Source organism: Corvus moneduloides, chromosome 4 (genome assembly GCF_009650955.1).
Source record: "Corvus moneduloides isolate bCorMon1 chromosome 4, bCorMon1.pri, whole genome shotgun sequence".
NCBI lineage: Eukaryota > Metazoa > Chordata > Aves > Passeriformes > Corvidae > Corvus > Corvus moneduloides.
In genome coordinates this window covers 73,103,460-73,125,702 of record NC_045479.1, presented here as the reverse complement: position 1 = coordinate 73,125,702, position 22,243 = coordinate 73,103,460, and the positions used below count along the sequence as shown (strand labels likewise).

Genomic DNA, 22,243 nt, shown 5'->3' with positions numbered 1-22,243 from the left:
ATAGAGAGTGGGCAGGCATGGAATGGGTTTTCCAGGGAAGTGGTGGAGTCTCCATCCTTGGAAGTGTCCAAAAAACGAGTGGATGTGACACTTGGTGACGTGGTTTGGGACAGTCCTGGTTGGACTTGATGATCCTGGAGATCTTTTCCAACCAAAATGACTCCACAATTCCATGATTTCAGTTCTTGAAAGCTGGGAGAACTGCTTGGGAATATTGGGAATTTGCCGGATCCGAAATGACATTAAAGCACCAACAGTGCAAGCTGGAAAGCTCTGGAGTGCCTGTGGAAAAAACCTGGAAAATCCACAGGAAAATAGGATTCCCTTGAGACTGAGCTGCAGGGAAACCCTGGGAGCCAAGGGGAGAAATGGAATTTATGGACAAGTGGAGTGATTGATGGAAAAAATGGAGTAACTTATGGAAAACTGGAGTAATATATGGAAAAAATGGAGTAATTAATGGAAAGATGGAGTAATTTATGGAAAACTGGAGTAATTGATGAAAAAATGGAGTAATTGATGAAAAAATGGAGTAACTTATGGAAAGATGAAGTATTTGATGGAAAACTGGAGTAATTGATGAAAAAATGGAGTAATTGATGAAAAAATGGAGTAACTTATGGAAAAAATTGGAGTAATTTATGAAAAAATGGAGTAATTGATGAAAAAATGGAGTAACTTATGGAAAAAATTGGAGTAATTTATGGAAAAATGGAGAAATTTATGAAAAAATGGAGTAACTGATGGAAAAATGAGCAATTTATGGAAAAATGGAGTAATTTATGGAAAAATTGGAGTAACTTATGGAAAGATGGAGTATTTGATGGAAAACTGGAGAAATTTATGGAAAAATGGAGTAATTTATGAAAAAACGGAGTAATTGATGGAAAAAATGGAGTAGTTTATGAAAAAATGGAGTACTTTATGGAAAAATTGGAGTAACTTATGGAAAGATGGAGTATTTGATGGAAAACTGGAGCAATTTATAGAAAAAATGGATTAATTGATGGAAAAAATTGGAGTAATTTATGGAAAAAATGGAGTGATTTATGGAAAAAATGGAGTGATTTATGGAAAAAGATGGGAGTAATTTATGGAAAGACGGAGTAATTTATGGAAAACTGGAGTGATTTATGAAAAAATGGAGTAATTTATGAAAAAATGGAGTAATTGATGGAAAAAATGGAGTAACTGATGGAAAAATGGAGTAATTGATGGACAGCTGGAATAATTCATGGACAAACTGAGATGGGAATAAATGACCTGCGCCAGGAGCAAGCTGAGAAATCCCTTCCCATTCTCCACCCCTCATCCCGAGGCAAACAGGGATCATCCACACCCCACCCAAACCCCCTCCCACCATCAGAAATAAATCCCAAATTGCTCGTTTTAGGGAAACAAAGAGAGGAGCGAGGGGCTGTGCTGGCAGCTGAGGGGTTAAACGTGGAGCTCCATTCCCAGCTCCTTTCCCAGGATTTCTCACCTTCAGGAGGCCACCTGGATGTGGCACTCAGGGCTGGGGACAAGGTGGGGATCAGGCACAGCTTGGATGACCCTGGAAGGCTTTTCCAACCTCAAGGATTCTGTTAAAAAGAGAAAATTGTAATTCATAGCTAAAAACTTCTCTTTATACCCAAAAAGGGGTCGTGTCCTCACTGCCTGCTCCTCGCTCCACGCTGGATCTGGGCATTTTTTGGGAATGTGACAGTTTTTGGGACGTTTTGATGCCAGGAATGGTGCTAATCATGGAATAAATTGTCCAGCCATGGATTTAGGAGCCCAAATCCCATGGAATGAACTCTCCTAGCGCCCCACAATGGGAGGGGACGAGAGTGGAGCAACAAATCAGGAAGATTTTAATGCCGGGTCCGTTCTCGGAGCTGCTTCCTGGAGTCAAAGGAAAGTGGGACCAAGCAAGGCAGGAAAAGATGGATAAGAACCACGGGAAAAGGATGGGGTGGGAGGAGCTTTCCAGCCCTCTCAGAAGGGATCTTGGAGCAACTTCCGACCAAAACGGGACAGCGGGAAGTGTCCCTGCCCATGGCAGGGGGTGGAATGAGAGGATCTTTAAGGTCCCTTCCAAAACCATTCCATGATTCCACAAACTCCTCAAAGGCTTTTTGGAGGCCCCATGGCCACGTCCGGTTCCTCAGGGAATGCTGCGATTCCAAAAGTCTCTGTCAGACCCTGGAACTTCTTCCAACAAGACAGGGAAGTCCAATTTTCCAAACCCTCCAGGGTCCTGCAATGAAAGTTTGGCTCCATGAGGTCAGGAAGAGCTCGAATTCCCAAATGTGGGAGCCAAAAGCAGCAAAAGTTGGGAGAAAAATTTACAAAAAGGACACAAAGCCCCCCCCGAAAAAAACATTTTAGGGATGGTTTCCCTGGATCCCACCGAAGGCAAAAATTCCAAATCCAAACATGGTTGGATACGGACGACTCTGATTCTGGAAAAGGAAAATAATATATAAATATATGAAAATAATAAAAATAATAGAAAAAGGAAAAAAAAATATAAAAATCTCTTTTCCTCCTCTTTGCACGTTCTGAGGAATTTTAATGGAAAAGATGCCCATCAATCACCTCTGGATAGTTGCTTTGCCTAAAGCATGGAGAGAAAAATCCAATGCAGGGAGGATTTCCAGAGGGAAAAGCACCTCAGGTTGGAGTTCTTCCAGCTCGTTTGCAGGGATGTCGCGTTTAACAACCTTGGAATGAGGGGGAGGAAGGGGGAAAGGGCTTAAAAGTAATTAAAAAATGAAGTTCTTTCAAATTTTCCCCCCAAAATATGCCCGGAGTTGTTCTTATTTTTAACAAGTTCCAACTCGCACGGGCAGTTGGAGCAGCAACACTGCTTGATCCAGAGAAATTTGGAATTTATCCCAAAAAAACCCCCATGGCAGAGGAAAATAAAAGGAATAAAAAATGGGGGGAATTAAAGAATTGATGAGGAGAAAGGAGTCACAGAATCCTGGAGCTTTGGACCAAGGGAAAAACTCTGGGAAACACCCAGGAGTGGTAAAAACCCTGGTAAAAAAACACCCAGGAGTGGTAAAAAACCATCCAGGAGTGGTAAAAACCCCTGGTAAAAAACCACCCAGGAGTGGTAAAAAACCCCTCCTGGATCTCCTGGAAAATGGAATGTTTGGGACAGCAGGAATGCTTCCTCTCCATCCAGAGATTCCAGAGTTTCTGGAATGCTGAGCTGAGGAAAGCTGCAAAAATTCGAGGTGTGTTTGCAAATAACTGGAATTCCTGGGAAAATCTCTGCTGAGGAGGGAGCAGGAGGAAGAGCTGGGGGAGCTGGAAGGTTCTGAGGGAATAAATAATCCCAGGAATGTGAGAATTTAAGGAGAGGAGAGAGACTCAGCCCTTCAAAAGCACCTAAAATTAACCTCTGGGGGTTATTTCTATTTTTAAGTGACGCGATAGAACCCAAAAAAAAAAGGGAATTTAACGCCAACAACCACAAAAAGCTTCCCAAGAGAGGAGGGAAAGACTCCAGCTGCAAAATTCCAGGCCTTGGGGTGTTTCCAATGGAAGTGGAGTTGCACTTCTGGAACTTCTGTTGTGCACATTCCCAAAAAAAAAAAAAGGTGAAGGAGCTGAGACGGGAAGTTTTGGGGCTGAGGGATTTAAGGCAGGAGTTGTCTCTCCCACCAGCGCTCTGGGTTGGATCAGTTTGGGATCCAGGCACCAAAAAGGATTTAATTCTTCCCATAAATACTCAGCCCTGCCATGGAAATACAAATAACGGGGAGAAATCCAAATCCCAGGATCTGTTCCCTGTGTTTTCCCCTCCTGATGTGGCTGAGTCTCTGTTTGTGTCCTCAGCTTGGCTGTCGTGGAATCCTGGCACGGTTTGGGTGGGAAGGGACCTTAAAGCTCATCCAGTTCCACCCTCTGGACACTTCCCACTATCCCAGGCTGCTCCAAGCCCCATCCAGCCTGACCTTGGACATTTCCAGGGATCCAGGGACAGCCACAGCTGCTCTGGGAATTTTGTGTGAGAGTCTCCCCACTTAAATCCACCAAAAAAATGAAATTAATGACAGGGTGCTGATGAGGTGAGGGGAAAAATCCCTACAAAAAAACCGAACTTGGCACTCCCAAATCCCACAGCTGGGCTGTTATCCCACTAAAATCCAGGATGCTCTTCCCTCCTTTGCCCAGAGCAACAGCTGGTGATGAAAACCAGGAAATAAATCCCCAAATTCACCCCCTGAGCATCATTTCCCAACTTGTTCCAAACCTCTCTTTTATCCTGCAGGGAATTCAGGAACAGGGAACACTTGCCTGGAAGAGAGGACAAGTCCAGCCTTGTCTGCACAGCCAAATCCCACAGGAATTCTTCATCTTTCTCTGGGAAAAGCAGCAGGATGGGGCTCAGGCACAGGAGTGGGAAGGAGAGGAGCCAGGTGAGGGATCTCACCTTGCTGGGTTTTGAGGGAAAACCATTTAGAGATGTTTAAATGTCTTTTTCTCCAAGCTGTTTATTGAGTTATTAAATCCCACTAAAACCTGGGATCAGCCTCCCACACTGGGAATCTTCAAGGTGCTCCAAACCCAGAAATCATTGGGAGTCATCTTCTCCCAGCTCCAAAAACCACAGAGAGATGAAACAGAAAATCCAGGTCATTCCAGGTGCCCCATCCAACCTTAAACACCTCCAGCCACGGAATAGCCACAACCTCTCTGTGTCACAAAGTCCAATTTCCTGGTGTTTTGTCACATTTTGCCCCATTTAAGAGGCTTAAAAAAATGATTTCCTGGAGCTAAAATGAGAATTTTCCATGCAGGACAAACCGGCTCTGCCTGGTTTCCCTCATCACTGGGTTTGTACCCAAAGGAAAGACCAAAAAACCACATTTCTCTGTGGAATCAAGGCAGGGAAAAGCGGCAAACTACTAAAAAAATCTGGGATTCTCAATTCCCTGCTCCCATTTTCTCACTGATCCACTCAAAAGGTGGTTCTTGGGCACAGCTGAAGGATTTCTGATCCCTCACCCAACATCCTAAGAGGCCAAAATTCTGTTTTTTTCCTTAATTCCAGAAGCCAGGAACTCCAAACTGCTGCCAGGGCTTATCCCAACCTTGGAGTGCCACAGATTTGTACCAGAGAAGGTGAACTGATTCTTAAATTACTTATGAATACTTTCAAAAAATATATAAATTAATTATTTTCTTTTTTTTAAAATGCTAATTATTTTTTCTTCCACTTTCTGACATTATTTCATCATTTATTTGCATGTCACAAAATCGATGGGCACTGAATCGTGAACAAAGTTGATTTTTATTTCAATGGGGAGTGAATTTTATTATTAAATCTCTCTCCACACCTCCCTGACAGGAGGATGGAACCAGGTGGGAGTCAGGCTCTTTTCCCAAGGAATAAAGGACAGGATGGGAGGAAATGGCCAAAACAGCTCCAAAATCTTCCTGAGCTGGCATTTTGGGGTTATTTTCACCCTGCAGGCCCTCAAAAAAACCCAACTTGTTGTGTGCCTTTACTGCAGTTTAGATCCAAGGTGCTGCATGATTGTGGCAGCAAAACCACCTCAATTCCCCCCAAACCCCCTCCTTTTGAAGCTCCAAGAAAGCAAAATTAGAAGGCCAAAAGTAGCAAAAAAAGCCGATTAGGGAATGGAACAGAAAAACAATCCATCATCCTGACCTGTGCAGAGCTGAGGAGGTGGAAGCAGGAAAGCCTGGAATGTTAAAAAGGTGGTAGGAGATCCCAGCAGTCGGCTTTGTTTGCTGCTAATGAGCCATGGTGCTTCTTAATTAAATAGAAACCATTTAAAAAGGCTTGCTGGAAGACCAAGGAAATCACCCGGAGGGTTTCTACCTAGAGAGAGGTCAGAAAACACCGAAATATTTTGTGAGGTGAGGGCACAGCAAACTTCAGCTCAGCAACAACTTTGGGTTTCCAGGGTCTCACAGGAGCCCCAAAGATTTATTTTCTGGCAGAACATCCACGCCAAAATACCTGGAAACGTCACACAGGAGGCCCCAAACCCCCTGATTTTGTGATGATTTTATCAAGAGACTGCTGGGTTTTTATCTGCAGGCAAAACCCATGAGATATCCAAACATTGCTGGCTCTCGTTGCTTCAGTTTCCAGGTTTTGAGGTCCTGAGGACAAAAACTCCAAGCAATCTCCATTTGCAGCCCTCAGGTAAGGATTGGAAACCTTGGGATCTCCAGTTTGGAGTCAGAGAGCCCAAAAAAAAAGGGTAAACCTGGCAGTTTCACCCCGTCTTTAACAACTTTTAGCAGCAGAGGAGCTGCCAAGGCTTTGTTCACATTCTTGGAGGTGCTGGAAGTCATAAAAAAGCAGCGCTTCATTCTTGGACTGATTGTAGCTTGTTTTGAATTTTTTCATGGGATTTTACACCTGTGGTATTCAAAGATTTAAAAGAGATTAGGGCCTGATTCAGATCAAAAATGGGTTGAAAACGAAATACCTGCAGGATGGAATTCTTACTTTTTAGTTGATGTGGTTCCTATTGCTCACAGAGGGTTTGACAGATGATTCTGTGGGGATTCCACAAAACCTTAGAACTGGACATTCCTGATGGAACCATGGAATGTTTTGGGTGGGAATGGATCTTAAAGCCCATCCAATTCCACCCCTGCCATGGGCAGGGACACCTCCCACTGTCCCAGGCTGCTCCAAGCCCCAATGTCCAGCCTGGCCTTGGGCACTGCCAGGGATCCAGGGGCAGCCCCAGCTGCTCTGGGAATTCCATCCCAGCCCCTGCCCACCCTCCCAGCCAGCAATTCCCAATTCCCAATCTCCCATCCAGCCCTGCCCTCTGGCACTGGGAAGCCATTCCCTGGCTCCTGTCCCTCCATGCCTTGGCCCCAGTCCCTCTGCAGCTCTCCTGGAGCCCCTTTAGGCCCTGCAAGGGGCTCTCAGCTCTCCCTGGACCCTTCTCCAGGTGAGCACACCTAGCTCTCCCAGTCTTTCAATAATACTCATTATTTTGAACAGCGAAGGAATTACTTGGCACTGAATCCTTAGGAACTGCTTCTATCTGGCGTTTTGGGGTCACTCAATAACCCCAAAAAGTCAATTACGGGCTGCTCCTCACCACAAGCAACGCTTGAGCCGCGCCTTCTCCTGACGCCACCTCAGCGCCGCCATTACCGCTCTCCTACAGAACTACAGCTCCCATCGTGCCCCGCGGCGGGGCACCCATAGGGAGCCGCGCTGAGGCGGCACGGAGCCTCCCGGGCGTTGTAGTCCCGGCGGCGGCGGCGGCGGCGCGGCGGGCGGGGAGCGAACTACCGGCGGCCGGAGGAAGCGGGGGCGGCGGGGCCGGGGCCGGGAGCGGGGCAGAATCCCGGGATCGGGATGCGGGGGCGGCCCGGGACGCCGCCTCGCTGCCCGGAGCGACACCATGCACCCGGCCGTGGCGGTGGGGCTGGTGTTCGGCGGCTGCTGCAGCAACGTCGTGTTCCTGGAGCTGCTGGCCAGGTGCGGGGCCGCGGAGAGGATTTGGGGGGGGGGGGATAAAGGGTGAGGGAGCCCATTCCAATGGGATCAGGGTCAGGGCTCTCCCACCGACCTCAGGGTTTGTGAGGGAAGGCGGCAGCAGCGATGGCAGAGTGGGTTTTGGGGGGATTTGGGGAGTGGGGGTACCCGGGGCTGGCACTGAGGGGGGGTTTTACCCTCCAGGCCCTGGGGCTCTTCATTGAAGTGCCAGGATGAGCCCAGAGCTGGATCATCGCCTCGTGTCCCCGCTGGATGGAGGTTTTTGGGGTGTTTTGGGGTTGTCCCTCGGTGTGGGCCATGTCGGTGACCTGCCCGGGCACGGGGGATGTCCCCTCTCCACCGGCACAGGGACCGTGGCACCGGCGTGTCCCCAGCGCATCCCAGCCCGATCCCAGCTCCCGGAGCGGGCACCGCTGAAATCCCAAGGAGAAGACGTGCAGGAGCTGTCCCTGGGGACAGCAGGGAATGTTTTCCATCTGGAAATGCGATCTTGGGAATCGTCACTCGCTGCAAAGTCACCGAGTCCCCTTGGCGCTGGAGCGGAGTTGAATTCCTAGATCGGAGGCTGATGTTTTTGGGGATCTCGCCTTCCTCATCCTGATGGAGGCAGGCTGGAAGGGCTTGGGAAAGGGCTGCTCAGAAAGCTGGCAAGGCCAAAGGGCCTGACTGGAAAAAAAGTGATGCCTGAACTGGTTCTGTGTCTAAAATCCCAGTGAGTCAGCGTGGAGCTGCATCCCCTGAGCCCTCAGTGCGCTTCAGCCGTGCCCGGCGTTCAAAACCAGCCCTTACTCCCTCCCTGCTCATCCATATCCCACATTATGAAGGGAATAAGGAACTCCAAAATCCAGCAGTTGGGATATTTGCTCCAACACGGGATTCAGGTGCCTTAACACAAGGTTGCATAATTGCTGGATAAATCAAGAAGCAATTCCTGGAAGAAGAGACCTGGCGTGGGGAGTTGTCTTTCCTTGCAGGGATTGCTCCAACCTCTGCCTCTCCTGCCTGGCTCGTGTTGCAGCATCAGTGACAGAAGAGGGATGAACCCTTTGGAAGCCAAAAAACCCCTTTGGATTAGGCTTCTTGCCACTTGTGTCTCCTCCAAGCAAACCTTAAACCAAAACTTTTGGCCCTGTTCAAAAACTGAATTATTCAAAGATGACTAAACCCTGGAGCAGCAAATTCCAAAAATCCAGTTGCAGACGTCAAGGAAAAGCTGCTTTTCACACAAAACCTTCTCTTAAGCAGTACCTCTCATCCACTTTAGGAATTCCTCTGTTCCTAACAGCTCAATTCCTATGCCTTTTACCAGCCCTGCTCACCTTTAGTCCCAAAATTTGGACAACACCAATTATTTCTTTGGGTCTTGGTGTATCTGGAAGGAAGAGTTCCTCCTGCAGATGAATGTTCCCATAATGAGCAAAATCCTGGAGCAGGATCACGGGAAAAGGCAGTGAGGAGTAGTAAAGGTGACTGGGAAGAAATTGGCTCAGGATTTTTAAGGAAAGTAAAGGAATGAGAAATGTTCAGTCTGGAGATCCCTGAGGGCAGACAAAAGACTTTAAACGCAGAGAAGAGGAGAGGAATATTTCTGCTGGCCTGTGGAGGCAGAACAAGAAATCTTGGGCTTGAATTGTTGTGGAAGGGAGATAAATTAGGGCCCAAAAATCAGATTTTCTCCTTTTCCACGTGGTGAAGTGGGATTGTAGGAGAGAGAGCAGGGAAATTTCCTGTTGGGAGGACTCTTATCAGTTGTCTACAGCTGAAGCAGATCTTGGGTTGATAGATCTGGATTTATCTCTCTTTTTAGGTGGATCTGGGTGAGGACTGTGAGCCAAAGAAGGAGCAGATAAAGCCCTTTCTTATCTCTCTCTTATCAGCCAGCGCATAACTCTGAGTGCCAACATTGCTGATACCGTGGGGTCATGTCCAGGGATCTGGGAACTGGGAGGAGGCAAAGTCCAGTGCATGGAACCAGCCTTGGATTATCCCAGGTTTACAGCTCCCTTGGAGATAAGGTTGGAGATAAGGTTTGCAATCTTGGAGCTTCTTGCTCTGCTTCAGGGTCTCTTCTCTTCCCCCCACCCATCCCCTGCAAGGAACTTTTGGACCTTTTAAACTGAGGATTGAAGTTTTATGGATAATTATGCTGAGATGAATGTGGGAATTGGCACAGAGGGGAGTGGCTCAGGGTGGTGCCTATCCCTGGAAAAAAGCAGGAGAAGGGGATTTTTCCAGGTGCTGTTTGGTGCCAGATGGGCCAGCCCTGCACTCACCAGGTTGCTGCTGCTTCTGAGAGCTCTGTGGGGGGACAGAGGAGAATTTGGAGGAGACAGCTTGGATATTCCTCGTTTTCCAGGGCATCTCCCAGCTTGAATCCTGCAAAACTGCATCCTGAACTGTCAGGGACAGCGCGTTCCATGAGGAAGCCGTGTCCTCGTGCAGCAGGGTGGGGAGCAGGATTCTCCCAGGAGTCCTTGGCTTCGGTTTCTGGGAAGGATTCCCTCAAATCCCTCTGTTTCCCACGAGCTTTCCCGTGATCTGCCCTGTCACGGCCTCCTCTGAGCTTCTGCTTCCCGGGAAATCCTTCCCTGCTCCCTGGAAGCTCCTTAGGGAGGATCAGGCTGCAGGGAGGGTTTGTTTGGTGTGGAAATTCCCGTTCCCACGGGATAAACACCAAGCTTGGGTTGCTGGGAGCTGGTGGCAATTCTGCATTCCTGGGTCCCTCTGAGGGGACAAAAAGGGACTTAGAGGGTCTCTCTTGAGCTCAGACAAAGTTTTGTGGCTTTTTTGAAACCTTGTGGAGTTGGTGTCACATTAACAGGATCCACGGATGTCACGTGGGATTTCCTGCCAGGACTTTTTGGGGTTCCTGTGAGGACTTTTAGTCCCTTCTTGAACCCACAACCAAAGGGGGTTTTTTGGCATCCAAAAAACACAGGGGAGCTGAAGCTTTTTTAGAGGAAATGGAGCAAATCTGAACCAGGGGCACTCTGCCAGCACGGACCTGACCTTGGCACTTCCCTCCTGCAGTGGGAATGAGGAATATTGGGATTTCCAGCTGCCTTTTCCTCCTGGATGGACTCAACCATTGATCACCTCCAACGAACACAGCAGCTTTTAGGAAGGGACAGAGTCCTCCTAAAGCCACTTCCCATGGGAAAGAGGGAGATCCAGCAGTTTTCTCTTTCACTTCCTGACCTGACTGACCAGTTTCTCCTTGGAAATGTTTGAGGAAACGCCTTGCAGGTGTTTGTACAAGTTCAGGTGAATAAACGCTGAGTAAATCTTCTCCAGGGTGATTCTCCTCTGGAAATACAGAGCTGTTGCCTCCTTTTATTGGATCCCGATGTTTGTTCTCCATGGAATGGCTCTGATCCTTGTCTTTCCATGCCTGCAGGCAATTCCCAGGATGTGGGAACATCGTGACATTCTCCCAGTTCCTGTTTATTGCAGTGGAAGGTTTTATCTTCGAGGCCAACTTCGGGAGGAAGCGCCCAGCCATCCCCATCAGGTACAATCCCAAGGTTTTTCCAAGCAGGAATTGCCTGGCTCTCTCTTACCTCCAAAAAGCATTCCGTAAAATGGCTTTTCCACTTTTCCTGGCTAAATCCCATCCATCCTGCAGCATCTGCAGAGCCACATTGGGAAGCTGTGAGGTCCGATAAAATACGCACTCGTCTATCAGGAATTTTTAATGGGAAACTGCTATCAGATCCTTCCCTGGCAAGGAACAGGGCAGAGTTTTGCACAGGGAAGAGTTTTCCGTGCTTAAAGAGCTTTTTATCTCTGGGATTTGGGATGGTGGGAGTGGGAAGGGAGAGCTTTCCTGGGAAATCACCCAAATTCCTTTTGCGTTTCTCCACTGGGGATGATCCTGGTGACAGAGCCGGGAGCTCTGCTATGCTCCAGACCTTTCCATGCATGCCATGAGTATTCCTAAGGGGTCTCCCAGCATCTCAGGGAGGTTCCTGCACAGCTCCCAGATATTTTTCCATGTTTCAGGAACTATTTCATCATGGTGGCCATGTTCTTCACCGTCAGTGTGGTCAATAACTACGCCCTGAACCTGAACATTGCGATGCCGCTGCACATGATCTTCCGCTCGGTGAGCCCCGTCCTCCTCCTCCTCCTTTTCCATCATTTCTGCTGGAATTATCCCTGCTCCATGTGTCCTGCCTCCTGAGAGCACCAAACCCCTATGGAAGTCCTGAATTCCAGCTTGTGGCAGAGCAGCCTCGCTCCAAAGCTCAGCTCCAGGTCTCACTTCACGGTGTTGATCATTAAATTCCAGTTAAATGAACAGACAGGGAACAGGCTCGGACAGGCTTTGGAATTCCAAAAGTGAGGGGGAAGTGACAGTGACAAAACCAATCCCAGACTCTTGCTGGCCAAAGGGATCCAGCTTTCCCCTGCCACCGAGTGGTTCATGTTTTAGTCTGGAACATCCCAGGTCAGAGAGCTTGGATTTGGGATTTGGCCTGGTTCCACCTGGACAGGTCTTTGCTTTGGAAAAAAAACATTAAACTGCATCTTCACTGAAGTGTGGGTAGTTAAAACCCAAGGAAATGGAGCCCCAGCTGTTGGGAATAACAAAATCTCCTGGCTGGGGCTGTTTTCCCACAGCACATCCTGGGGGTGGAATATCTGGAGTCAGGAGAGGTGAAAAAGGATAAAACCAGCCCACACTGGAGGAGCCCTGTCCCACATGAACTCTCAGGGGTGGCTCTGGCCCTGCAGTCAATCCCTGGAGCTGAGCTCCTGTTCCCAGTTAAACCAGTGGGATTTGGCCACGTTCTGGTCACACACTGAGTGTCACCAGTGGGCAGACAAAAAATGGGGAGGTTTCCTGGCTAGGAGATCCAACCCAGTATCCTCATTCCCACCACCCAGCTCACCTTCTTTCCCTGCATGAAGGGACTCAGAATCATGGAATCATTGAGGCTGGAAAAGAACTTTAAACTTACGGAGTCCAACCATTCCCAGCACTGCCCAGGGCACCACTGCCCCGTGTCCCCAAGTGCCACATCCACAGGGCTTTAAATCCCTCCAGGGATGGGGACTCCAGCACTCCACCTTCCACCCAACCCTTTCAGGGAAGGAATTTTCCCAATATCCAACCCAAAGGAAGCTGTTCCTTCTCCCCGTCAGTTTTCCTGCTTCAAAGCTGGCATTTCTCGTGGTGTTTTGGCATCCATCCCATTGAGTTTGTGGTGTCCCTTTGGGATGAGCATCCTGATCTGGGGAATTCTGGCCTGCTGACCTCCTGGTTTGTTTTTCCCTTTCTTTTTTTTCCCAGGGTTCTCTCATAGCAAGCATGGCTCTAGGGATCATCATCTTGAAGAAAAGGTAAATCACAAACCTCAAACCTCTTCCCATATCATCGGGGAATGCTCTGCCAAGGCCTTAATCCTGGTGGGTGTTTTGTGCCATCACTTCTCCTGTTAAATACTCTGATTTTAATGATGGGAAACTGGGACACACGGCGTGAAGTAGAGGCTGCAGTAGCTCCTTCTGCATTTCCACCTCTCCCTCATTTTTTTTTTTTTGAGGGAATCATGGGCTGGGAAGAGATTTTACACAGCTGCAGCCCTTGTGTTCGTTCCTGGCTTTTCTGGAAGTGCTCCTGGGGGGATGCTGTGGCTGGCGTGGAGCTCAGTGCCTCCCTAGCAGCCCTTGTGCTGGGGGATTGTGGCTCCAGCAGTGCTGATAACACGTCGATAAGACACTGATAACGCTGCTGTTGTGGCTGGCACTGAGCTGTGCAGACCCAAGGCTGGAAGTACTGGGACAAATTCTTGGGAGAAAAGCTTCTTTAGGTGCTGAGCTGGAGTCAGCCGGCCCTCCCAGCAATTCCCAGGGTTAGGAAGTGGGAATGTGCAGTTGGTTATCCCAGATTTGCGGGGGTGCAGTGGGGCAGGAATGAAGGGAAGCGGGGGATGGCCAGGAGCCAGGCGGGCTCGGTGACGTGTCCCTTGTCCCCTGCGCAGGTACAGCGTGTCCAAGTACGCCTCCATAGCCCTGGTGTCCCTGGGCATCTTCACCTGCACTTTCATGTCTGCAAAGCAAGTGGTAAGGACTGGGAAGGGTCGTGGCTGTGCACCCCAGCAGCTTCCTCAGGAATTCCCTTTGCCTGGTTATTCATGGGGACATGAGGTGTCTGCTACCTCTGCATCTGCTCCCCGAAAAGCTTTTCCTGCTGGTTTTGTTTTCCTGGGGTTTGGATGCACACGCACGTGGGATTTCATTTAATTCCAGGTGGCTCTTACCCTGTTCATGCTGCTTTTTGCTGGGAATAAACCTCTTTTTTTTTGGCCTCAGAGATAACAAAGAAGCTGCTTTTTCTTGCCTTGTGGTGCAGGCAGGAGCGGGTGAATCCTAAACAAAACTCATCTTAAATCTTCCCGCTTTTCATCCCATTGTTGCCTTTCGGGCTGGATTTTTCCAGGCCTGCTGTCATCCAGCCTGACCCTTAAATAAAGTGCCTGTGCTTGGAGAACAGGAGGAAGGGAAGCAAATCCATGTGGAACGTTGAGCTTTTCCTGGGTCAGCAGCCACGGCCTGGCCCCGTCAGCTGATGACAAAGAAATGGCACAGAGTGGTGGCCAGGTGAAAATTGGCTGCACTAATCCAGCTCTGAGAGATTGGGAATGAAAGGGAGCTGTCAAAGCTCCAAATTCCCTATCATCTCAGAGCTTTTTGTCCTCAGAGTGGCTGAGGAAGGGCTGGGCTCTGCAGCCTGGGCTCTGTGTTAATCCGGATCAATTCCCAGCAGGGCTGGAATTTTGGGATAGAGCTGACAGTGGTGGCAAAGGTGAATAATCTGATTTTCCCTGATCCACAGGGAAAGAGCTGAGGCAAGTCAGGCTGCTGGGGTTGTACCCTCAGCCTGATTTCCTCAATTTCTTGACCACAAGCTCCTGGGGGGAGCTTGGCCAGAGCTCTCATTCCTTTCTACACACTCATCCCTGGGCTGGGGACACAGGAACCCGGGAATGGGATGGGACACAGGAACCTGGGAATGGGATGGGGACACAGGAACCTGGGAATGGGCTGGCTTTGAGAGCTTTAAAAGTGCCACTGATTATTTTTGGGGTTAAAAGAGTTCAGTCTCTCTCTCAAGCCCAGGCATTCCTTTCAGGAAAAATCTTGCTATGATCCGACACTGCTGCTTTTTTGCTGGAATCTCTGCGTTCCCTGGAGCAGAGTGGGAAGTCAGTGGCTGCTCCCAGCTCTGCTCAGGTGGGAGGGAGGTCTGGGGCAGCTGCAGGGACCTGGTGGCTCGTGGTGACTCTTGTGTCTCCTCCCTCCAGGCATCTGACTCCAGCTTAAATCAAGAGGACGGACCCCAGGTTTTCCTCTGGTGGCTGCTGGGTACGTGAGGGCCACATTTCTGGGATACTGGCAGGACCCTTGGAATTCTCTTGGCAAAGAGAACACTTCCTTGGTGCAGAGAGGGAGAGGGGCTGGCCCTCATCCAGGTGTTCCTTCAGCACAAGATTTCATGGAGGAGGCTTTAAAGTCTGGCACTGGAGTTTGGTCTGGCTGGTTTGGCTGGGTTTTTTTTCCCCCAAAAGCCAAATTTGGTGAGTTGCAGCTGCTTCCCTGGAGCTGTGCTGCAGGGCTGTGCTTCCCTTCCAGGCATTGCTGCCCTCACCTTCGCCCTGCTGATGTCTGCCAGGATGGGGATTTTCCAGGAGACGCTGTACCAGCGGTTTGGGAAGCACTCCAAGGAGGCCCTGTTCTACAATGTGAGTCCTTTCTGCTTCTCCTGCTTTTCCTGTACCTTTCCACTCCTGAACTGGCACAAAAAGGATCCCATGCTGCCAGGTTCACAGAATCACATGGAATCACCAGGTTGGAAGAGACCTCTGAGACCGCTGAGTCCAACCCATGCCCTAACATCACCTCAACTAAACCATGGCACCAAGTGCCACATCCAATCTTTTTTTAAACACTTCCAGGGATGGTGATTCCACCACCTCCCCGGGCAGACAATTCCAGTGGTTCACCACTCTTTCTGTGAAAAATTTATTTCCTAACATCCAGCCTGTATTTCCCTTGGCACAGCTTAAGGCTGTGTCCTCTCGTTCTGTCAGTGGCTGCCTGGAGGAAGAGACCGAGCCCCACCCGGCCCTTCAGGGAGTTGTAGAGAGTGATGAGGTCTCCCTTGAGCCTCTTTTGCTCCAGACTAAAACAGCCCCAGCTCCCTCAGTTGTTCCTCACAGGGCTTGTGCTCCAGGCCCCTCACCAGCCTTGTTGCCCTCCTCTGGATGAGTTCGAGCATCTCCACGTCCTTCCTGAACTGGGGGCCCAGAACTGGACACAGCACTCGAGGTGTGGCCTCACCAGTGCCCAGTACAGGGGAAGAATCCCTGCCCTGCCCCTGCTGGCCACACCATTCCTGATCCAGGCCAGGTGCCATTGGCTGTCTGGGCCACCTGGGCACACAGCTGGCTCATGTCCAGCCTGCTGTTGACCAGCACCCCCAGGTCCCTTCCTGCCTGGCCACTGTCCAGCCACTCTGTCCCCAGCCTGTAGCACTGCAGGGGTTGTTGTGGCCAAAGTGCAGAACCTGGCACTTGGCCTTGTTAAACCTCATCCTGTTGGACTCTGCCCATCCATCCCACCGTTCCAGGTCTCTCTGCAGAGCCCTCCTACCTTCCAGCAGGTCGACACACGCTCCCAGCTTGGTGTCGTCCGCAGATTTACTGATGGAAGACTCAGCACCCTCATCCTCAGGAAAGCACTGCACAGAACTGGCCCAGCACAGAGCCCTGAGGGATGCCCAGCCTGCCCCCCAATTGGTTGGAGGCTGCTCTCATCCAGCTGCTTTCCAGCAGGGAATTGGGGTGGATTCCCACCCCCTGATTCCCATCCCCTGATTCCCATCATGGGTTTGGTTCTCCCCCCAGCACGCGTTGCCACTCCCTGGATTCCTGCTTCTGGCTCCCAACATTTACCACCACGCCGTGCTCTTCAACCAGTCTGGTGAGTGCTGTGCAGGGAATTCCGTGCTCCTGGACCTTCTTATCCTCTGGAAAGTCCTCTGGGAAGTTTCCTTCCTGCAGTTGTGCATGCTGGCATCTTGGGGTGCTCCAAGCCTTTTGAATTTTGAGGAATTTTCAGGAAGGAATTCCTGGCCGGGAGGGTGGGGAGGGGCTGGGCTGGAATTCCCAGAGCAGCTGGGGCTGCCCCTGGATCCCTGGCAGTGTCCAAGGCCAGGCTGGACATTGGGGCTGGAGCAGCCTGGGACAGTGGGAAGTGGCAGGGGGTGGAATGGGATGAGTTTCAAGGAACCATTCCATGATTAAAGCCCACGTTTCTCACCGATGCCCACACACACATCCAAGAGTGATCCCTGGGAAAAGGAATGTGGGGAGCTCAAAACTGGGAGTAACAGGACCAGATCCTCAATGAGGGATGTAAATATGGATCTTTTGGGATTTTTTCTGCTGGCGCTCCAGAGGATTTGCCATGGGAGCACCGTGGATTCATCCAGCACGACAGTCCTGACACCAGAGCTTTTCTCCTGATCTCTTTTTCCTAATTTTTCCTTATTTTCCATTCTTCCCTCTGGAATTCCAAGCAGAAGGGCTGCCTAAGGCTGCAGGGAGTCCTGGATCGTGGTAAATCCCGGGAAGGAGAGAGATTCCTCTCCTTGCATCCTCCTCCAGCAGTGACCTGATCCCATCCTTTTTCCCTGCAGAGCCGTTCCAGGTGCCAGTGATCGGCCTGACCCTGCCAATCATGTGGTTCTACCTCCTCATGAACGTCATCACCCAGTATCCTTTGTCCTTATTCCACTGGGGTGGCACAGCAGGAATGGGGCTGGGTTCCTAAATCCTTGGAGTCTTCCCTGCCCTTGGGAGCTGCTGTTGGTGTAACTCCAAAAATACAGGGAAAGGGGAACGTTTTTGGCTGGTTTTTTGAGGTTGGACTCGATGATGTCAAAGGTTTTTCCCAACCTGCTTCATTGTGGGATTCTGGGATTTCTGCTCCATGGAAATGGAGGAGTCTGGAGCTTCCCTTGTTCACCCTTTGCCAACTCAGCCCCAGCTGCTCCAGTGGGGGAATCCGGGATTTGGGGTTTCCCTGAGTTAGTAGCGTCCTGTTCCAACCCAGCTGTGGAGATGCTGATCCCAGGAGGGAATTTCACCCACCCACACCAGGCTGCCCATCTCCCTGACCTTTCACATTCCCAGAGGGAATCCCCAACCTCCATCCCTGCTGTCCCTTACCTCCTGCTCCCAGGTACGTCTGCATCCGCGGCGTCTTCATCCTGACCACGGAGTGCACGTCCCTCACGGTCACCCTGGTGGTGACGCTCCGCAAGTTCGTCAGCCTCATCTTCTCCATCCTCTACTTCCAGAATCCCTTCACAGGCTGGCACTGGCTGGGCACTGCCTTCGTCTTCGTGGGCACCCTGATGTACACCGAGGTGTGGAACAGCCTGGGGCCCTTCCTGAGGAGGAGGAGGAGGCCGAAGGAGGAGTGAATCCAGGGATTCTCCGCAGGGACCTTTCTATTGTTTTCCAGAGCAGAGCAGCAGGGAGCCCCCCCAGGGGGTGTTTTTATAACAGGGGAGGTGTTGGCTGTGCCAAGCTCCTGGGAGAATGGGGAGCCTCCGCTGGGAACTTCGGGAATGGATCATGGAGAAACAATCCGGTTCTTTTTCGCTGGTTGGCGTTTTTTTATGCGACCCCTTTTGCTTCCAATTTGTCCTCTTGTTTTTTGGTTTTTTTCCCACTGGAAGAATCCTTTTTAAGGAAAAGCTGACCCAGAGCTTTGTTAGGAGCCCGGCTTGGTGCTGTTGGCTTGGATCAGCTGCACCCTGAGCCAGTCTGGTGCCGTCCTTTTAATTGTCCCAGTGTCTGGAGCCCCATTCCAGTGGGAATGCCAGGCCTGGCTGTTCACCTGCATCCCTGGTCCCTGTGCTGCGAGGATGTGGCATACACACCCCCAGCTGGAGCTTCCAGTCTGCCCAGTGGCTCCTGAGAGGGCTGGGTTTACCCTGCTTTTCCCAGTTCTCCTCCCATCCCTTGGGATCAGCTTCCTCATGGCTCCCTGCCCCTCAGTGTCACCCCTGGTTGGTTTTCCTGGAGTTTCCCGGCAGTTTTCCTGGAGCAGCACCTTGTTGCTGTGCTGCTGCTCCTGTCCCTGCTCAGCTGGGACAGTTGAGGCACCCAGGATGTCACCCCAGTTCACATCCAGCGTGGCTGAGGAAGGATTTTACTCCTTTGTTCTGAGAAAATTGGTGAGCAGGGATAAAGGGGGTTTCATGGCAAAGGAAAAAAGATGGAAAAAAAAAATCCCAAAGTGATGGGAAAGGCACCACATCCCACCCAGGCATTCCCTGAGCCAAGGTCACCTTTCCAAAACTTCTTCCCTCTGTTTTGCCCGCTGATTTTTATCAGCTGTCTGGGATAATCCTCTTCGCAGCTTCCCATGGCCTCATCCCTGCTGGGAGGCAGAGTGGGAAAAGGGGAAGGCTCCCTGCTGTGCTGGGAGCACTGATTTAGCCACAACCCCAAATCCCAGTGTGGGAAAAGGGAACTCCATCCCAGGCAGAGCCAGCATGGTGCTGCCGGGACCTGCAGCTCCATCCCGAGGTCCTGAAGGATTTTATTCCCCAGTTTCAGTTTTTCCTGAGCCTGAAAAAGCTGAATTTCAAGTGCTGTGGGATATTTCCAGGGATTTTTCGGATGGGGAGGCTGGCTTGGTGTAGGTCAGGTGTTGCTTCCAGCCATTTGTGGTGGCTCCAGGGAGGGCCTGGAGAGAGGCAAAACCCCTGATTTTCATCTTCCAAGCTCTTCACACGGAGCTTCAGCTGGGATGGGGAGGTGGGGAAGCCAACAGAAGTTTGGGATGAAAGATTTTAGGGATAGGGAGTGACCGGTGAGGTTCTTCGGGGATCAGACACGGCGGGGAAACACCAGAGCTGTGACTCCAGGTCTGTGGGCGTTGTAGGGATTGTTTTATCCAGGGGTTGTTGCATCCAGGGATTGCTGGATCCAGGGATTGAGCAGAGCCGAGCCTGAGGGAGAGTAACACTGCCCGTAGCTACTCCCAGGTGTAACATCCTGTGCATACTCTGGGTCGCTCTTCCTCTCCAGGACCTTGCATGTTGTCCCCAGTTCCCATGGGAATATTGGGGGATTGGGGCATTCCCGTTTTTTTTTTTTAACCACGTGCTTTTCACTCCCAGCACATCAACCGTGGGTGGTTTGTTGCTGTCGGGGGGATTTTTTTTAACTTCCCAGTGTGATCAGTGTGTTTGGAATATTTATGACTGCTTGGAGTCACAGGAGTGGCAGCAATTCCCTTCCTGCTGGAGGAGAGAGGAGGAAAAGTCTGGGCAGAAGGGCCTCGTTAGCCAAAATCAATTAAACCCAGGCTCCCCCCTTCAGGCTGGGGCTGCTGATTAGTTGGGTTTTAATGTTTGTGTAGAGATCAGAGCACCTATTTTTTAGCAGAGGCTGGAAAAGGGAAGGAGCCCGACGGCTTCTGGGGTGGCTTTGGTTTAGGGTGAGATTTGGGTTGGTTTTTTAAAAGCAAAATAAATCTGTATCCTCTTCGAAAGGTGTGGGGTTTGCTTCTCATTTCATGCTTTGCTGGTGGCTGGAAAATGAATGGAGGCATGGAATTGTTTAGGTTGGAAAAGCCCTCTGAGATCATCCAACCATTCCCAGCACTGCCAAGGCCACCGCTGAGCCATGTCCCCAGGTGCCACATGGATTTTAAATCCCCCAGGGATGACGACTCCACCCGCTGTTCCAACCCTTTCCATAAAGAAATTTTCCATGGATTTCCAATCTAAATAACAATTCACCATTTCTCCTTAATATGAGAGAAAATAGGAAAGACTCAGCCTGGCTGGGTGGGGTTTAAGAGAAGACCCCACCATCACATCCAAGTTTCCCTAAATCCAGCACCAATGGGAGCCTGGAGCAGTTGGGACTGTGGGAATTGAGGATTTGAGATCCCCAGGCAAGACTCAGACCCTCGGGATTTGAGGGCTCCCAGCAAGACTCAAACCCTCACACCATCCAGATTTGAGGTCCCAGGTAAGACTCAAATCTTCAGAATTTGATGTTCTCCAAAAAACTTTAAATCCTCAAGACATGAGAATGTGAGGTTCTCTGAAAGGACTAAAATACTTAAATCAGAATTTGAGGTTCACCAAAAACATTCAAATCCTCAAAACATCAGCATGTGAGGTTCTGCCAAAAGACTCAAATCCTCCAGTCAGAATTTGAGGTTCTCCAAAAAACTTTAAATCCTCAAAACAGCAGAATGTGAGGTTCTGCCAAAAGACTCAAATTCTTGGATCAGAATTTGACATTTTCCAAAAAGACTGAAGTCCTTAAATCATCAGAATTTGAGGTTCTCTAAAAAGACTCAAATCCTCCAGTCAGAATCTGAGGTTCTCCAAAAAACATTCAAATCCTCAAACAGCAGAATTTGAGGTTCTTCAAAAAACTTTAAATTCTCTGTAAAACTCCAGGCTCAGTTTGAGCATGACCAACTTAAGGTGATCCAAACACCCTTCCCTGCCCATAAAAACAGAATTCCCTGAAAAAATCTGGGAAATGGAATGTAAATATTCCCTGTCTACAATCCAGCAGCAATTCTGCCTTCAACCTCAGCCAGATGTTCCACGCTTCAGGATGCAGGAAAGGGCAGCGTAATCCGGATGTTTTGGGAAGGAATTTGGGTTTGGAATTGGATCCGGAGTCTGGGAAGGAAGCACTGGAGAGGGAACGGCGGAGAAGCTGAGGGAGGGAAGGCAAGAAACCCATAATTTGTTGAGTTGACTTGAGGAAGTTCGGTCTCTCCCTGGTGCTTCTAAAATCCCATTTCCTATTTCCATGCAAGGCCTGGATTCCCTGGCCCACGTGTGGGATCTCACACGTGGAAGTTTGGGAAGCTCAGGGCTCAAGAACTGATTGTAAAATAGGAGATTGTTTTCCACCATCATTACCTGAGACAAATGCAAGTGAGCCCCTGCTCACAGAAAACAAATCATTTCTTTTTCCAGCTGGGAAATAGGAGGAATATTTATCCTCCTCCTGTATCCTCAGCTCTGTAAAATCCGAATGAAGATACAATTCCTGCACTGGAAAGTTGAAAATTTAAGGCTGTTCCTGTAAATAGGAGAAGATTGAATCGCTGACGTCGCTCAAGAGGCTCAAGGGGCTTGCAGGATTCTGGACTCCAAGCTGAGGAAATTCGGGGAATAAACTTGGGTTGGTTTGTTTTCTGCAGGAGGGAGTAAATATTCCAAGAGGGGATGAATGGGGAAGTGGTCTTGGCTGGGAGAACTGGACAGGGATGGAAGCAAAAGGAAAAAGAGACTGACATGGCTGGAATGCTGCATCCAGGGCTGCATCCAACAGCAGCAGGACGTGGAGCAAATCCAGAGGAGGCCCTGGAGCTGCTCCCAGGGCTGGAGCCCCTCTGCTCTGGAGCCAGGCTGGGAGAGCTGGGGGTGCTCACCTGGAGAGGAGAAGCTCCAGGGAGAGCTGCGAGCCCCTTGCAGGGCCTAAAGGGGCTCCAGGAGAGCTGCAGAGGGACTGGGGCCAAGGCATGGAGAGACAGGAGCCAGAGAATGGCTTCCCAGTGCCAGAGGGCAGGGCTGGATGGGAGACTGGGAATTGGGAATTGCTGGCTGGGAGGGTGGGCAGGGGCTGGAATGGAATTCCCAGAGCAGCTGGGGCTGCCCCTGGATCCCTGGCAGTGTCC

The 22,243-nt window shown here is 50.1% G+C and overlaps 1 protein-coding gene and 1 long non-coding RNA gene across 5 annotated transcripts; one reads left to right on the top strand and one right to left on the bottom strand.

The window, feature by feature from the left end:
* Positions 1-4,276: 4,276 nt before the first annotated feature.
* LOC116443560 lies at positions 4,277-7,225 on the bottom strand. Of its 4 annotated transcripts, none has more exons than XR_004239976.1 (4): positions 7,010-7,225; positions 6,488-6,574; positions 5,675-6,397; positions 4,277-4,436 (listed from the first exon to the last, which is right to left on the bottom strand). It is a non-coding gene; the product is annotated as an uncharacterized LOC116443560 (long non-coding RNA). The 4 variants fall into 4 exon arrangements; XR_004239977.1 differs by having other exon boundaries at positions 7,098-7,225; XR_004239979.1 differs by lacking the exon at positions 6,488-6,574 and having other exon boundaries at positions 7,010-7,223.
* A 79-nt stretch (positions 7,226-7,304) lies between these two features.
* Positions 7,305-20,080, top strand: SLC35B4 (solute carrier family 35 member B4). Its single transcript, XM_032106595.1, has 10 exons — positions 7,305-7,483; positions 10,899-11,012; positions 11,504-11,606; positions 12,798-12,847; positions 13,489-13,570; positions 14,812-14,872; positions 15,140-15,249; positions 16,414-16,489; positions 17,208-17,283; positions 17,753-20,080. The coding sequence occupies exons 1-10, from the start codon at positions 7,407-7,409 to the stop codon at positions 17,994-17,996; spliced, it is 993 nt and encodes a 330-aa protein (XP_031962486.1). The 5' UTR covers positions 7,305-7,406; the 3' UTR covers positions 17,997-20,080.
* The last annotated feature ends 2,163 nt before the right edge of the window (positions 20,081-22,243 follow it).

Coding starts and splice junctions, on each gene's coding strand:
- SLC35B4 (XM_032106595.1), top strand. CDS start 7,407: ATGCACCCGGCCGTGGCGGTGGGGCTGGTGTTCGGCGGCTGCTGCAGC. Junction 11,013..11,503: donor CGCCCAGCCATCCCCATCAG/GTACAATCCCAA, acceptor TCCATGTTTCAG/GAACTATTTCATCATGGTGG. Junction 11,607..12,797: donor TGCACATGATCTTCCGCTCG/GTGAGCCCCGTC, acceptor TTTTTTTCCCAG/GGTTCTCTCATAGCAAGCAT.